Below are 16,711 nucleotides of genomic sequence, written 5' to 3' on the forward strand. Positions count from 1 at the left end.
GAGTTAGAGGGAAGGAGAGAGGCTCCTAATAACTGTGGAATAGAAAAAGGGCTTTTAAAGATTGCAATTCAAAAAGAAAAAGAGGAAGAAGGAAGTCACCAGCAATGTTCTGCCCGTCATGTGTCCTATGCCTCACCTGATGCATAGGACAGGAAATGTGTAACATTTAACTGTTGTGTCCTGAACCTGGAAATGAATCCCGTGGGCTCATGGTTTGAATAGCTAGCTCCAAGCTGATGACATTACACTGAGGGGCTGGGTTTAGAGACTCAGGAGGCAGGGCCCGGTTGCAGGAGGCAGGCCACTGGAGACAGCCTCTTGGAATCATATGGCCCCTGGTTACTTCCTGTCTCACTTTGTTTCCTAGCCACCCATGATGTGAATTCCTGGGCTGTGGTGTCGCTACCATGATGGACTGAACTTTGTAGAACTGTGAACCAAAAAAGTAATACCACTCCCTCACCCCCCACACCCCCCACACCCCCTCACCCCGTCTCTCACACACACACACACACACACACACACACCTTGTTTTTTGTCAGATATTTCGGTCACAGCAACGCAGAAGTTACTAAGAGTCAAACAACCAACAGAAATCCAGCTCAACAACAAGCTCACCTCAGCATCTGTAAGTTGTGCTAAGCACAGAATGTAACACAACGCATTCTTCTTCATGGTCCCGTCTTTCCAGCTGCCCAAGTCCAGAAACATCTGACCAAGTTGGGTTGGCTCAAGTGGGTTGTCAACTGTGAACCATGAAAAATGGCTTTGGTGCTGGATATGGTGCTGCTCTGAAAGCTAAAGCAGGTGGGTCATGAGTTCAAGGTCAGCCTGAGACACATATCAAATTCCAGGATACTCTGAGCTATGTGGTGAGATCTTGTTTAGCATGTGTACCTGCTGGGGCTAATTTCCGGCACTGGAGTGAAAGTAGCTTTAGAAAATGGGGGTGATGGGGGGGTGAGGGAGTCTGCAATTGCAGGGAAATACTGTTTTAGTGCTGAAGAGGGCAGTATGCAGTCAAGGCCAAACAGAAACTCATAATTCCTGTTTCATTCAAGCCCCCAGGAGTCCCGGCAGCTTGAATTTCCAAGAGCTTATTTCTTGAAAGACAAACACGTCTTCACTCATGGAAATAGGATTCTTGAGGTTTGAGCACAGTTACACGCGGCCTCTCCGGGGTACACGTTGCAAACTGATACGGAGGTGGTTATGCAAGACGGATGGGAAAGTTCCCATTTGTCCTTTCCTGCGTTCTCCCCAGCTTGGCTCTCTCGGATCAACCTCTGTGAAGTTAAACAATGGCACTGCCTCCCAGACGGTGTCCTATGCTTGCAGAAGAAAGTGTTTCCTTCTTTCCTTTTACTTAAGCACAGAGGCTTCTGCTGCCTAAAGCAAAATGGTCTCCAAAACATCCTTTGCACAGAAAGAAAATATTGGGAGTTGCGGGGGGGGGGGGCCTCCAAAACATCCTTTGCACAGAAAGGAAATATTGGGAGTTGGGGGGGGAGATCTTAGCTCCTGAGATGCATTTATCAAACCAATCACAGCAATTATAATTAGAACACAAACTAACTAAACGCTGAGCATAAAGTACATATGCGGGAAACCTGAACTGCATGCAATTAAGCCCTGTGTGGTGACATTTCGAGGTATGTCATTAATACATGGTGGGAGGGGTTGGAACAGATTCTCTTCTTAAATATCTTGTTCTGGTTGCATTAAAGACTTCAGCTAGAGTTGACAAGAAAAAACGAGGATGCATAGCCCGACCCACTACATGCAGAGCTGGAAGACAGATGTTCGAGGGTCGCCCAACTGGCTACTTAAGACATCATTCTTTGACGCCCTGTGAAATATATTCATTGGGCATCAGTTCAAATCAAGTCTGTGTTAAGAGAAGGGGAGAGCTTCGGGGAAAGTCACACTTTAATTCCTCGCCTCCATTTCGGGGATGCTCTCACTGCAGTTAACACAGCTTCCCGTGGCTTCCCATTACTCCGAGAGAAAGATCATTCTTTTAAAAATACCTTATCTACTCATTCACCTACTATGTGCTCCAGGGTCACGTGCGACAGGGCTGCCACACACGTGCCACGGGCACCGGTGACAATTAGAGGACCGCTTGTTGGAGTTGGTTCTCTCCTTCCATCTTGTGGGTTCCAGGCATGGAAGTCAGGGTGTCAGGCTTGGTGGCAAACTTTACCCACTGAAACATCTGTGCACCCCAGAAAGCCCGTTCCTATTAGTCGCCTTGCCTCAACTGTGGCCTATCCTGACACTCCTAAGGCTTATCTTTTGTTTTACCTTGACTTCCATGATCTTTCCTTTGCCAGAATCTCCTTGAGGTCAGAGATTTCAACTCCTCATCCCGGGTCTCTGGCATCAAGAATATACTGCAGCAGACGAAGTGGTTGAAAAGTGTTGGATGAAAACTGACCAAGTACACAGGTAACCAGGTAACCAAGTAACCAGGTAACCAGGGGACAAGCCACCCCTCCACAGCCAGCTCAGAGCCACTCCAGACAATCCTCCTCCTTTTCTATTTCTCCCACGTCAGAGTCAGCCATTTCGTTCCTGTGATGGTCACCCAGGACAGTCTTAGGGAAAGCAGCTTTTCACAAAACACCCCTGGAGAGGCAATCCAGGTTTAAAGAGACGCATGTGACTTGTAGTGGTGACTGGGTCAAGCGCTACGGGTCTTCCTTAGAACACTTCTATTGAATAGATGCCCTGAGTTTTTCCTGTCAGTAGGTTAAGGAGAGTGGGTGTCCGATGACAGACTTCAGACCGTGTCTTTTGGCATCTTTCCACATAAAATATGGTTTTCTTTTATTTTATTTTTTAAAGCTGTATACAGAGTTGCCAGGTAACCTTCACCCGGTTCCCCCAGTGTGGAAAAGGTCACAGGCAGCACATAACCGTTGGTACAAGGAACATTCCTACTCCAGACTTACTTTTAAATGCACCCGTGTTTTTGCACACTTTACATTTCTGATAACAGCTCCTTGCTTTCCTCCACTCTGGGGACTACCGGAGGAAGGGACCCAGGTTGATCTATCCCAGCACAAGATAGCTCCTGCTGGCACCTGTGGGGCACAGCAGGTGACCGACAATCGTCCACACACGCACTTCAACTTGTAGTCAGCGCGTGTGCAAGCGGCAGGAACATTTTAGGGCAGAAAAAGCGATGCATGAAGCATCTCATACTTTAGAGGCCAAAAAGTTGGCCATTTTCCCCAATTGTGAATTGGCAAACCGGCTCATTGCTCCCAAGCGACCCCGGAATCGAGCTGCGATCGCCGGAGAGAGCAGTTTTTAAGACCCCCTGAGCTGGGGCCGTGGGAGGGCTTCGCAGGGGCCCCAGGGTTCCTCCTGCTGCTACCCCCACTTTCACCCCTTTCTTTCCTGGGGCCGGACTGTTTCACCCCGTCTCCAGGCAACAGCCAGGCGCGCCAGGCGGGACGTCATTTCCTGAAGAGCCCGCGGGATGGGGGTGGGGACGGGGCGGGGAGGGGGAGGGGCGAGGGGCGGGGCCAAGTCCCGGCTGGCGACGGCGGCGGCGTCGGAACTCGCTGGAAGACTCGGCCCAGAGCTGCTCAACAGTTCGCAAAGTCCGGGCTCCCAGCCGCGTGGCTCCGTGTGCGCCCGGGCGGCGTTGGGGCGCGGGGGGCCCGGGCTGCTGCATGGTGGGCGGCCCGGGACATGCCCCCCACCCCACGCCGGACGCTCGCGTGGCTCCTCTGGCTGCGACTGCTCCGGGCTCTGAGACTAGATTGACCGGCGCCCCAACTTGCTTCTGACTTTGGGGTCCCCCAGCCCTAGAGGACCGGGCAACTCGGCTGGGGGAGCCCCGGCCGGCCATGGTGTGACGGGGCGGGCGGCGTGGCTGCGCCCCCCCCACTGCGGCCACGCGCGGTCCCCGCGCCTTCCGGCATGTAGCTGCTGTTCCCGCTTCCCCCGGCCTCCAGCCGCAGTCTCCGCGACCTCCGGCCTCCAGGCGCCAACTCTTTGTCCCCACCCCCCCCAACCCGGATCCCGTCGCGATCCTCGGGATTGCAGCCGCCGTCTCTTCGTCCTCGGAATCCCAGCTTCTTCACCTGCCTTCGCGCCCCTGGGACACCCGCCGCCGGTTGCTGCCACCCACCCCAGGATCCCAGCCACACACAGCTGGCGTCTCCGCTCTCCGGCCAGTCTAGACTGCAGCCCCGGCCGTCCCCGCGAGCCCCCGAAACCCAGACTCCAGCCGTGACCTCCGCGGCCCCGGAGATCCAGCTGTCGCGCCGCTGGCCCGCAGGTGCAGCAGCCACCCCGCGCCGGGCGCGGAGATGAACGCACAGCTGGACGGCCTGTCGGTGAGCTCGTCCTCCACCGGCTCGCTGGGCTCGGCGGCGGGCGGCGGCGGGGGCGCGGGGCTGCGGCTGCTGTCTGCCAACGTGCGGCAGCTGCACCAGGCGCTCACGGCGCTGCTGAGCGAGCCCGAGCGGGAGCAGTTCACCCACTGCCTCAACGCGTACCACGCGCGCCGCAACGTCTTCGACCTGGTGCGCACCCTGCGCGTCCTGCTGGACAGCCCGGTCAAGCGGCGTCTGCTGCCCATGCTGCGTCTGGTCATCCCGCGCTCCGACCAGCTGCTCTTCGACCAGTACACGGCCGAGGGCCTCTACCTGCCCGCCACCACCCCCTACAGGCAGCCGGCCTGGGCCACTCCCGACGGCGCGGGGCCCGGGGAGGTGCGGCTCGTGAGCCTGCGGCGCGCCAAGGCCCACGAGGGCTTGGGCTTCAGCATCCGCGGGGGCTCGGAACACGGCGTGGGCATCTACGTGTCTCTAGTGGAGCCGGGTTCCCTGGCAGAGAAGGAAGGGTTGCGGGTCGGGGACCAGATTCTGCGCGTCAACGATAAATCTCTAGCCCGGGTGACCCACGCGGAGGCTGTCAAGGTAGGGCCGTGGTTTATGGGAGTGCTAGAGGACAGTAGAGGTAGTTTGGTGACCTTTCTAGTCTCCGTTGTTGTTTTTTTTTTTTGTTTTTTGGGTTTTTTTTTTTTTTTTTTTTTTTGTTTTTTTTTGCCTCCCTGCCCTGATTTTAAGAGAGGGACGACTAATTTGCGGCACAGATAGGTGTTCAGAGCCCAGAGGAAATGATTATTCTTGCCTTGGGTGACCTAAAGGGTAAGGCACATACGAAAAGCCTGTAGGTCCTTAGAATCGTTGGAAAAGAGCCCCTGCTTGTCATGGAGTAATTGATGCTCCCCCCATATCCCCCCCCCCCTTTATTGCTGCCGTGCTGTTCTCTGGATCCTGTGGGCTTTTTGCCCCTGAAAAAAAGTTCTGCCCCACTGCCAGTGACCCAGGGGGATATTTGTAGACTAGCTGGTGCATGCTGGAACAAGCCAAACCATAGAAGTGGCTCCTAACTTTATTTCGAACTAGGCTTCACCCTGGACGTCAGAAATGAGCCCACAGTCCCATGAAAAGTGTGCACGGTTTTTTTTTTTCTTCTTCTTCTTCTTTTTCATGTGTCTGTTAGTTGACCCTGCTGTCAGGAAGAGCACTGGAGCTTGCTAATCTTACCGCCCAGGGTTAGTGAACGCCAGCCAGTTGGAGTATGAGCTACAGTGTTTGGTCTGCGGGTGGGTCCAAGGATCTTTCATAAGTATTTAGCCTGAGCCCTACTGCTTATTAAACAGGAAGTGAGGGGTTTGAAGGAAAGTAACGGAAGCTCTTTAATCCATCCTCTACAGAGAAATGCTTTCCCCTGGTTTGGGTTGGCCTGTGCTGTGAGCTTCTCCTATCCCATTCTCTGGTCTCCTGGTCCACCTCACACAGCTGTACCGAACAGGGTGCACTGCCTGCTGGGAAACTCCTAGGCAGCCAAAGTCCCAGTCTGCTTCCTGTATGGTGTTCCGTGGCTGACTCTTTGTGTGTGCACTTTGGATACCACAATCTGTCTCTGACATTGGCCTGGCTCCTTTGCTTCCCTACTCAGAGACCCCATTTTGGAAGGCTCCTGAGGTTTCTGAACAATTCTCTCCAGTTTCTGGAGAAAGCCTGATGTCTTTTAATTATTCTGGGGGGGGGGGAGCAGCAAAGAACGCTCTTCGTGGGTTTCCCATTCTCTCATGCCCCTTCCCCAACATATTTTCTCCTCTTTATCTTGCACCCCATATATCTAAAGAGAAACAGTCCATTAGTATTGTCCTAAGAGGTCCAAGTTCCCTAAACGATCCATTTACGCTCTAAAGAGACTTGACCCAAACGTCATTTGTAAGCAGGGATTCAAGTTTGGTGGTGACTTACAGATCCTTTAGTCACTTCATCACCACTAGGTGAGAGGTTTTGAAAAGGCCACCTGGACATGAGCAACACAGGCTTGTTCTTCAGTTTCCACCTCAGATCTGGCTGAAACATTCACTTCCTGGCCTCAAAGAGGTCACTTTCAGGACTGTATACCTCAACCCCACTGAGCTGCCCCAGGGTGCACCAGCTCCTGCCTTCTGCTTGCAGAGGGACACCTCCACTCTCCGAGCAGAGTTGAGGATGGGATAAGAACAGGAGCATCCTTAAACTGTGACATCTGCACCCCAGGAGCCTGTGTGAGCTGAGCTGACTCACATGTCTAAGTGCAATGTGCTTCTGACATGGGGGTGAGGGGGGCTCTTCTCACCAGTGTCAGACACATGATCTTAGGACCCTTCAGAAGCATCGGACATCAGTTTTGGATGATCCAAAACCCAAGTGACGCAGGGGACGGAATTTACAGTGGCAATACAGAACAGCCACCACTGCAGGGTTGTATCACGTGCATGTGAACACCTGGAGGACTGTTGACATATTTGTACAAAATGCAGTCCCGTCTCTGAGATACAGAAGCGCCCCCCCCCCCATTAGTCCAGGAGACACAAGTTGCCTTTACCTGGGAATTCTGTATGTGGAGTCAGCCACAAGCCGTGGGACTCAGAGGGCTCCGTGGTCAGTAGGCACTGGTGCAGGCCGGGCTCTAAGCTTCATTCAGCGTCCCTGAATGTTCACAGGTGCCTTGTTTCTGACCCAGAATTCCCCCGTTCTATTTGGGAGAAGACCCCATTTCAATGTTAAAAAAAATCTATATTTTTTGTTTATGGTGCAGAAAGGAAGTGAACCTCTCAGAAACTCTCCCAGAAGAGAGATTATCTCTATGTATGCATATCCAACAGAAAGAATCCAATTAAAACAAACTCGAAGAATCGAAGTGCTGGAGCACCTGTGCTTCAGAGAGGAACACAGCTTTTAAAAAGAGGGATCAAGTAAACAAGGATTGCTCGGCTTTCCCTGATAGATCTTACATCCAGTGACATGCAACCAATTTGCTGAGGATTTTATCCTGCGCCCCACAGGGTTCCCCTTCCCCTCTTAAAGTCCAGCTATCAAATCATCAGTGACAGGTCCAGATGAAGCAAGTCACTTACTATCTAGAATTATGTTGAAATGTCTGATTTTTGAGACAGAGAGAGAGAAAAAAAGCTATTTAGAATGAATAAGAGTCAAGCTAGTAATTTAAAAGAAAAAGTATACCTTTCAAAGATCTGCCAAATCCAGTCAGCCCAAGATGTTCGTAGACTGCTTGATGCATTAAGTTCTGTGGCATGCTTGTTAAGTGTGACCTTGGATGAGTCTCTGGTATTATCTGCTATAGCTAGATGATGAGTCTGGGGCTGTCCAAGGTCCTTCCCGGATCTGGAAGTCTGTATCTGCTTGAAATGTGCTCCCCAGAAGGCATGTAGACCACCTGCTCTTCTGTGTTCTTGTTCTTTTGAAATTGCCTTCAATTAAGGCAAAAAAGAATTGGCTGAGGTCTGGGAGAAGGGAAGCTTGGCACTCCTGGGTAACTTGGTGCTAAATCGGGAAATCCATGTGTTACACACTGTTCTGAAGGGGCCCGGCTGTCGTCTCTCACCCCAAGAACACCAGCCCTGGTGTGAGTCCCAAAGGGAGTGGGAATTCCAGTAGACATCTGTAGGATCGGAATTCAAACATGTCATCCTGGGATCACTGGAGATCAACTGCATACCTAATGGCTTTTTTTAGTCCCTTGTTGATATTGGTAGCAGCACTTAGAGAGAGAGTGTGTGTGTGTGTGTATGTGTGCCCGCGTGCAAGAATTGCTTCATAAAAATTAAACAACCTTCATCGCAATCCCAGCATTCCCACAGGTAAATCTGAGTAGCAAATTAGAATCTGAAATGTTCCAGACGTTAAGGAGTGTTTGTGGGCCCTTCCAATTAATTAGAACCCTCATTTTGCCCCTTCCTTTGCATAATAGCCCAAGAGGAATCTGTCAAAATTAATACAAGTCATTATATTTGCTTCAGCACGTTCAAAAATGACAGTTGCCATTTTACATTGAGGTGGTTGATGAAGCCACTATATACTCTTAGCTTCTCGATTTGGATCTGAAGCCTACTTTCTTGTGCCTGGTCTCTTCCTGGGTTCCAGATGGAAACCATGGGTTTCCTGCAACAATTCTTGGTCCTCATGAATCCTGTCCGCCGTGACATGCAGAAGTTCACTCTTCAGAAAGCCCTTGGGTGCCTCATGTCCAGAGAGTTTAGTGCAGGTCCAGGAGAGGGTCTGTGTCTTTAATGCATGCAGCCTTGTAGATTTATTTGGCTCAGGCTGACACTTGAGGCTTTAGAAAAGGAGGCTTGTGTCAGGCAAATCCTCTGGCAGCCGGTTGTTTGCTGTTAAATCAAAGCAGCGCCCCCCCCCCCCCCCCCAGTACTGCCTTTGTATTGAAGCATTGATGGTCTGGTAGATTTCTTGTCTTCTGACTGGAAGCTGGACATCAGCTGCGTTACTTCTGTCTTCCCCATCTGCTGTTTATGACTAGCCTCAGGCACTCATTTGGGTACAGCTGCAGAGAGAAGTGTGGGGGTCCCCCATCCCCATATTCCTAGGCTTTTGTGTGTGCCTGCCTCCAACCACACACAGTAACACAGCCCCACAAGTTCCTGTCAAGGGCAGGCCAGGCCAGTCAGCCATGTGCTTTCCTGTGAACCCGTCTTCTTGGAGTCTTAACTGTCCCTCATCCTGCATAGAAGCTGGCATTCAGAGGGGATTAGGGCTTTCTAGCCAGGCTCTGAAGGCTTTCTGTCTCCATTGCTTAGGCACCTCACTTCAGTCCCCAGCCAGGATCAGAGAATCTGATTAGAGGAAATGACATTAAATGGCTAGAAGGAGCTAGAGGCTGAAATACCAATCTTTGCACAACCATCCCCCCACCCCCCGCCCCTTTTTTTCCTCTTTCTCTTTAAACCCCCAAGCGAGAATGCAAGCTGGAATCTAAGCTCACACAGATGTCTAATTGTGCCTGGGGGCAGAGGGGGGTGCTTCCTAAAAGTTTCTGGGCTGCAGCATTTTCTTTTCCCACAGCTGGGCAGGTGCAGAGCAGGAAGCAGCCTTTCCACTGCTTTCTCACGTTCCGGGTATCAGCAGGCAGCAGGTCCTGGGGCAGAGAACAGGCTTTTGATTTCCTTATCTTTTCCTTTTAATTTGCCAAGGTTGATACTGTGCTATTGCTCTACCTTAACTTTTTTGAGATAGGGTCTCTCACTGAACCTGTAGCTCAGTAGTTTGGCCAGGCCGACTAGCCAGTGAGCTCCAGGACTCTGCGTCCCCCCCTCCCCCCCACTGCCCAGAGCTACTGTTACAGTTGCAAATATTCACTGCCACACCTGGCTTTTTACCTAGGTGCTGGGGATCTGAGCTGAGATCCTGAGGTTAGTGCAGCCGGCTCTGGACTGGCCGAGCCACTTCCCCAGCCCTTGAGAGCATTTCTGAGTTTAGAGCCAAATTGAGCAAGATGAAGATGACCTACACGTGCCCTGCCCCCAGCCATTTACAGCCTCTTCCAGGTTGGATCTCTGCTGGGGTGAACTTGTTACAGTTGCTATCTATGTTTCTCCACGGGCTCATCTTGCAGAGCTGAGCTGGCGTTCTCTACAATTCCACCAAGGCTCTGCTAGATCACGCAGTGTGCAGGTGTTTTGGCCCTCCTGTGCCATTTCATTGCCTGGGGGAGGGAAGATCATGGTCAAGGAGGTTCCTGACTGGAAACTAGCCTGAGGGTTATGTAGTTAGCATCCTGGAAGGCAGTGTCAGAACCCATCTAAGAGACTGGGATGTCTTAACTTGAGCCTGACAATGGGGCCATTTGAAAGTTACTCAGGGCTGGAGAGATGGCTCAGTGGTGAAGAGCACTGACTGCTCTTCCAGAGGTCCTGAGTTCAAATCCCAGCAACCACTTGGTGGCTCACAACCATCTGTAATGAAATCTGATGCCCTCTTCTGGCGCGTCTGAAGACAGCTACAGTGTACTCATATATAATCAATAAATAAATCTTGAAAAAAAAAAAAGGAAAAGTTATTACCTCAAAGCAAAGTGACACGTTTCTTTCCATCTCATTGTCCATGACAGACCTTTGTCCATCCATCCTCTGAGCCACAAACCTGTGGCTTGCTTTGGGAGTCACAGAGGAGTAGGACCAAACCCCTGCCCTTAGCATGTCAAGTAGCAGGGCACAGTTCCAGTGGCATCCACAGGTCACCACGCATTTCAAGTCTGTGACATCCTGATGCCTTTGCATCTTGGTCACTATCTTGAAAGCAGTGCCTTCACCCCACGCCATCTTTCTAACCCTGATCCTCTTTTGGTTCCTTCCAGCACATCTGTCACCATAGATGGGCAGTTCCTAATGTTTGCTAACCTCCCCACCACATAAAAAGCATTGCCACGGCCAACACTGGCTGTGCCCTGTTTGTTCCCATAGCCCCAGCATCCAGTGGCTCCCTGTAGGCACTTCAATAAAAGTGGGACCAATTATTGGATAAATAGAATGACACCATGTCCTGATCCTGGCTGGCAAGGATTCTTTCATTCCTGAGTGTGACATCTAAGGAAGCCATGAACTCTCTGTCCTGTGTTCTTTGCATGATGTTGACTGGACCTCATTCTTGGAGGTAAAACGGGCATAGAACGTCCACCTACCTCCTTCCGAGATGGTTCTGTATATCTGTCGAAGGACCGGTGGGGGAAAAAAACATTTAAAACCCCCTATTTCTATTTTATTTAAAGACTTTAAAAAGCCATAGTATAAGTCTGGAGAGGCAACAGCTTCTCCCACCTTCTGTGGCCTACATCCACTCTGTGAGACCCTGTTGGCAAGTAAATTTCTCACGTTGTTCTTTATTCTGAATCCACGTTCTCAGAAGTGAGTTATTTCAGCAGTGTGATTGTGTCTGTGGCTCCAAAATAGAATCGTTTATGCATTCTCGTGCAATCAATGAGCCAGTTTGGGGTGAGGTTCATTTGGCTTTGGGGCTTTTATTAAAGCGATTCTAAGCACCGGGAAGCCCCAGCATGTACCAGGCTAGGCCTCTCTGGTCACCACACCTGCCCTTCAACGCAGCATCCTTCAAGTATTTGAAGTGAAGCCATTTCTTTCCCTTTCCAGTCCCAGCACCTTTGCCTCCTTCTCCGTTGAGAATTCATGTTCCTTCTGCTAAAGTGGCTGTGGCTGGGTTTCAGTTGGCAGCCAGCTTCCCTCCCCACCTGACTTTGCTAATATCAGCACCCTCTTGACTTAGAGTGCAAGCAAATATATCAGCCTTCCCCACACAGTCCCAAGATGGCCTTTGTTCCTGGGCTCGAAAGCTGCAGGCTACAAGAAGGGACATAGAAAAGTGATGTTAGACAGGCATTTGCAGCTAGGTATGATGGCACATGCCTAGAACCAGTTCTCTAGGAGGGCAAGGCAGGATCATGTATTTGAGACCAACCTAAGTTTCACAGGTAAAGCCAGGCCAACCTGGATCGTAGGGAAAGATTCTAAATAAACAAATAATAAGTAAATAAACTAGTAGGAAAGGGGGGGTGTTTCTAATTATCTAGAGTTTGCTGCTAACTTGTTAATTCACAAATGTTAGCTGTAAGCCAGAGTTGGAGCTAATAAACTCCCCAGGCAAGCCCAAGCCCCACTCGCACTGAAGTGTGGGAAATCCTGAAGCAAAGGCTTTCCCACCTCTAACAACATTTATCCACACACAGGCTTACCCAGAGGTGCTGGGGATGTGTTCAGTTGGTAGAGGGCTTGCCCCATATATGTGAAGGCCTGGCTTCAATCCGAAGGACCAAGTAAACTAACTGTGCATGGTGCTACAAAGCCATTAGATAGGTCCAGCATCAGAGAAACTGAGGCAGGGGAATCAGAAATTCAAGGTCATCTTGGCTATGTATGGAGTTCTGTAATTCCTGGGCTATAGGAGACCCTGTCTGGAAAGCAGGTAACAAATCGGGCCACCCTCATAAATCCCACTCAACCCCAATCCCCCTTTGAACTTTATCCTTCTGTGTAAGGTCAGCTGATATATGATAATGCCCAAGGGAAAGTGGTCGTAGCGGGGAGTTTGAAGATGGGTCTGTTCCTTAACTGTGGTCTTGGGCATCCCCAATACTGAATACAACTCACACTCCTTACAAGCACACCATTGCTTTTCTATCACTGCATAGTCAAAGTTGGAGAAATCTGGTCATAGATGTCTCTGTGGAAGCACCCCAGTGGAAAATACTGTCAGTGGCTCTGTCGTGGCTTTGAAGACCTTTTAGTATGCCTACCTAATTATCTGTTGCTTGTTTGTTTTGCTTTGCTTGTTAAGTATTATTGGAAGGGATGTAGCGGGACTTGGGGCCCGTGGGGTTGGTTGCTTGTAGCTAGCTGCTTGAACTGCAGAGTCATGGGCACAGTGTAGTGGGCGGCTCCCCACTTCTTTTAAAATGCAACGACTCCTATCTGGCTTTTGGTATCTCCAGTTTTGCTTTATAGCCACAAGAAAGCTGGCTGAATAAATGGAACTGGGTGTTCTCACCTGCCTTTTGATTATTTTTGTGAGAGGCCTTAAATAATGGACGGCTGATGAGACAGATGCATGGCCTAGCAGCCCGGAGAGGCCAGCCTTGTCTCAGCATCCTTCCCTGATGGGCTCCCTAGGGGTCCCCATGCCAGAGGAGAGGAGGCTGCTATTTCCAGAGCCCATTAAGGCAATTAATGCAGGTGAGAGTTTGATTTGATAGCACAGGCTTTTTGTACTGAAGAAGGGGAAAAAAAAACCTTATAATTGATTTCAACTACATCTGAAATGGTACAAAAGGCCATTTTAAGAGGCTTCTGATTAAGAAATATGGTCCCGTTTTTATGAGTTCTTCTCCCATGTTGCTATGCAAGAGTGCTCTCAGACATTAGGCTAGGGGCTTTCCTTCTGCCTTTAATCTTCTGGCTCAAGTGGGGGCGGGGCTTCTTTGTGGTGTGTGGACTTGGCTTACTCTCCTTGTCTTCCTTCTTCTCGTCCTCCCTACAAATACCAGCACTTTCCAGACTTCTCTCCCTGGAGCCCTGCTGTCTCCCCAGTTCTCCCAGGACTTCTTCCTGGCTTACCTATGGTCAGTACACATGGATTCTTTCTACTCCTCCCTCACCTTCTGGTCCTGCTGTCTGATGTCCTGTATGTGCTGATGTCCCCCATCAGTAGCCTTGACCTGCCTTTCTTTGCCAGTCTCCTATGGGGACGATGGCTCCAGCCCCAGCAAAATAGGACTGTGTGAGCCCGATTTTTCACAGAGCATCTCAGAACATACTTATCTTCATCATCATCATCATCATCATCTTTATCATCATCATCATCTTTGTCATCACCGTTGCCCTCCTTGACGTGTGACCCTCTGCTCTGTCTTCCATTCTGTTTGGGACTTGCCTTCTCTGGAACCCTGCTCTTGAGTTGGAAGATCTCAAGGCAAGGGTCAGACATTTTAACTTAGCCTCCAGGGTGCTTGGCCTTGTCTACTTTTCCCTGCTGTTTTTTCTTTTCTTTTCTTTCCCAGCTGGTCCTGAAGTGTAACTCACACACACCAAGCCTTTGCTTGGCTTTGAGATCAGGTCTTTTATGCACCGCTAACTGCGCTGGAATTCTCTACTTAGACCAGGCTGGCTTCGAACTCACAAAGATCCTCCTGCTTTTGCCTTGGTGCTGGTATTAAAGGCATGTGCCACTATATCTGGCTTTGTTAGGGTTTTATTTTGTGAACTTTTTATGAAAATTCTCTGACATATGACCATCATCACCTCAACCCAGTCCCCTGGTCCCCCAGTCCCCATAAGCATAGACCAGTGTCTGGTGAATCATCATGTACGGTGCATTCCCTGGCTTTATCCACACAGCCATCACAGCAGGATTAGCATACTTGGGGCTCACCCCAATCAAAAGCGGGTGGTCACCCACCATTCATTTAACTGGACAAGTCTAAGGTCAAATTTGTTGTGTTTCTGGGAAAAGTCTGCCTGGGTCTTTAAAGCAAAATGTTTGTCTAGGTATATGGGGGTGGGGAGTGTGTGTGTATTTCTCTTTATTTGAATGACCTGCACTACGAGGGTTCAGTTGAAAAATGGTGGGCAGGCAAGATACCTCAGCTAACAGAAGGACTTCTAACAGAGCGGCCTGGCTCAATTCCTGAGACCCACATAAAGGTGGAAGAAGAGACTCTGTAATTTTGATCTCTTACCGTCATACCTTACACACAAGCCATACATACACGAAATAATAAATGAGATAATGTCTCGGGTCCAGAAAAGCACATACAGAAGGAAAAAGGCAGAGGAACCTGGAGACAAGTTAAAAGCACTTGTGCTCTTGCAGGAGACCTGGGTTCCATCCCCAGCACCCACATACATAAGTTTTCAGGGGATCGGTGCCCTTCTCTGACCTCTGCACCTACTAAGCTTGTATATGGTGTGTGCACACCCATGTACACGCAGGTAAAACACTCACAAATTAATGAATATTAAAAAAAAAAGGCAGAGAGACCTTAGATTGTAGATAACCAGCAAGTGCTTCCTGTTTATAATTTGGCTTGTGTGTTTCCGGTTCCCCATGAGAACCCTTTGGAGTCTCCACACGTCTGTCTCTCTGTCTGCAGTTGCCACCCCGCTGCTTTTACTCAGTAATGTATCCAGACAGTCTTCCCACCTTGACAAATGCTTCTCCTGTGTGATTTTTTAATGATCACATAATATGTCAAAAGGAAGATGCGTGATTTATCTGGCTAATTTCTTCTTGTTGGGCAGCTTGTGTTTTTAGTGTTATCCATATTGCCTCGTTCCACACTGGGGCACATTCATCTTTAAGCAATAATTCCTTGGGCGATCTCTCTTGGGGGGGTAGTGTTGGCTCCGGAGAGGCATAAATTTTAGGCCTTCGATAGCTGTGGCCAAACTGCTCTTAGGAAGGAGCTTGAGTTTTGATAGCCCCTCCCACCCATGTGAGAGACCTCATTTCTAAGCATCTGTGTTCACACTGGATACACTGTTTCTTTTCTGTTTTCCAAGCTGATAGACCAAACACTGTCCCACTTTCTGTGTTTGTGGATGTGGATATATTTATGCTTTTAATATGCAACTTCTTATTGTTTACTTAATCATAAGTTTTGTATTTGAAGTCATCAACTTTATCAATCTTTTTTCTTTCTGACACCCGCTGGGTTGGCTTTAAAAAAAAAATGACTGGTCCCCCACCTTGCATTCAGATTCCTCAGGCTGAAGTTAAATTAAATTGGAAGCCTGCTGTCTTTTCAGCTGAGAAAGGTTAGCCAGCAGTAGAGCTGAGGCTGGAACAAGCCTAGGGGAAAAAAATCAACCTCTCCGTGTGTCTACTCCTAGGCCAAGACATTAACATTGATAGAAACAGACATGTGGTTTGAAGATTGATCCCAGCCCATAAATTGCAAATCCATTGAGACTCATCTTGAGCAATTATATTTGTGATTGCTAGAGCATTGTTACTAGAGAGAGAGAGAGAGACAGAGACAGAGATAGACAGACAGACAGACAGAGAGAGAGAGAGAGAGAGAGAGAGAGAGAGAGAAAGTAAAAGAACATTTGAAAAGCATTTTATTTCAATGAGAAGGCACTAAAAGGCTGCCTTGTGAGTAGTTACAGACTCACACTGAAAGGAATCAAAGCCTTTCTGGAATAGTCTCTGCCTCCATCATGGGAGTTATGATCACTCTCAGCCATGGCTCCCTTGCAGCAGATTCCTCCCAAGGTCAGGGAGTCACCTTCCCCAGCACATTTTCCCCCTGCCGTTGGTGTTTTACCTACTTTTGAACAACAAGCTGCAACCCACTAAGTTACCAGGGGCAATGACAATGAAGAACGGGGGCTTCTGGATATCTAACCTGTGTTCTGGGGTCTACGTTCCAGGGACAGGATTGAAGGCATCTTCTTTCACAAAGCACAGTCTGTGCTCTGGACCTTGTTCCCAGGCCATAAAACACTCCACTGAAAACCCATTGACACTCTCCAAAAGACTTTGGAGAAGGTGAAAAACTCAATAAGAAAACAAACCTAGCGAGGCTTCTAGGAAAGGCAAAGTTCCTTTCTGTTTTTGTTAGGACCCATTACGCATAGCAGTGGGTTTCATTCTTCATGACCATAGTAGTGTTTTTTTTTTTTTTTTTTTTTTGTCTTAGTCAGGGTTTCTATTCCTGCACAAACATCACCACCAAGAAGCAAGTTGGGGAGGAAAGGGTTTATTCAGCTTACACTTCCACATGGCTGTTCATCACCAGAGGAAGTCAGGACTGGAACCCAAGCCGGTCAGGAAGCAGGAGCTGATGCAGAGGCCAT

The 16,711-nt window shown here is 49.4% G+C and overlaps 1 protein-coding gene across 5 annotated transcripts in view; it reads left to right on the forward strand.

Moving 5' to 3' along the window:
- The first annotated feature begins 3,911 nt into the window (after window positions 1-3,911).
- The window catches only part of WHRN (whirlin), an 83,241-nt gene continuing 70,441 nt past the window's right edge, over window positions 3,912-16,711 (forward strand). For all 5 annotated transcript variants that reach the window (XM_080940257.1, XM_080940254.1, XM_080940256.1 and 2 more), the window contains exon 1: window positions 3,912-4,940. In XM_080940257.1, coding sequence (XP_080796383.1) covers window positions 4,329-4,940 — 612 coding nt within the window. In that variant the 5' untranslated portion in view covers window positions 3,912-4,328. The remainder of the gene's footprint in view (window positions 4,941-16,711) is intronic.

This window comes from Micromys minutus (genome assembly GCF_963924665.1).
Source record: "Micromys minutus genome assembly, chromosome: 28".
In the NCBI taxonomy this organism is placed as follows: Eukaryota; Metazoa; Chordata; class Mammalia; order Rodentia; family Muridae; genus Micromys; species Micromys minutus.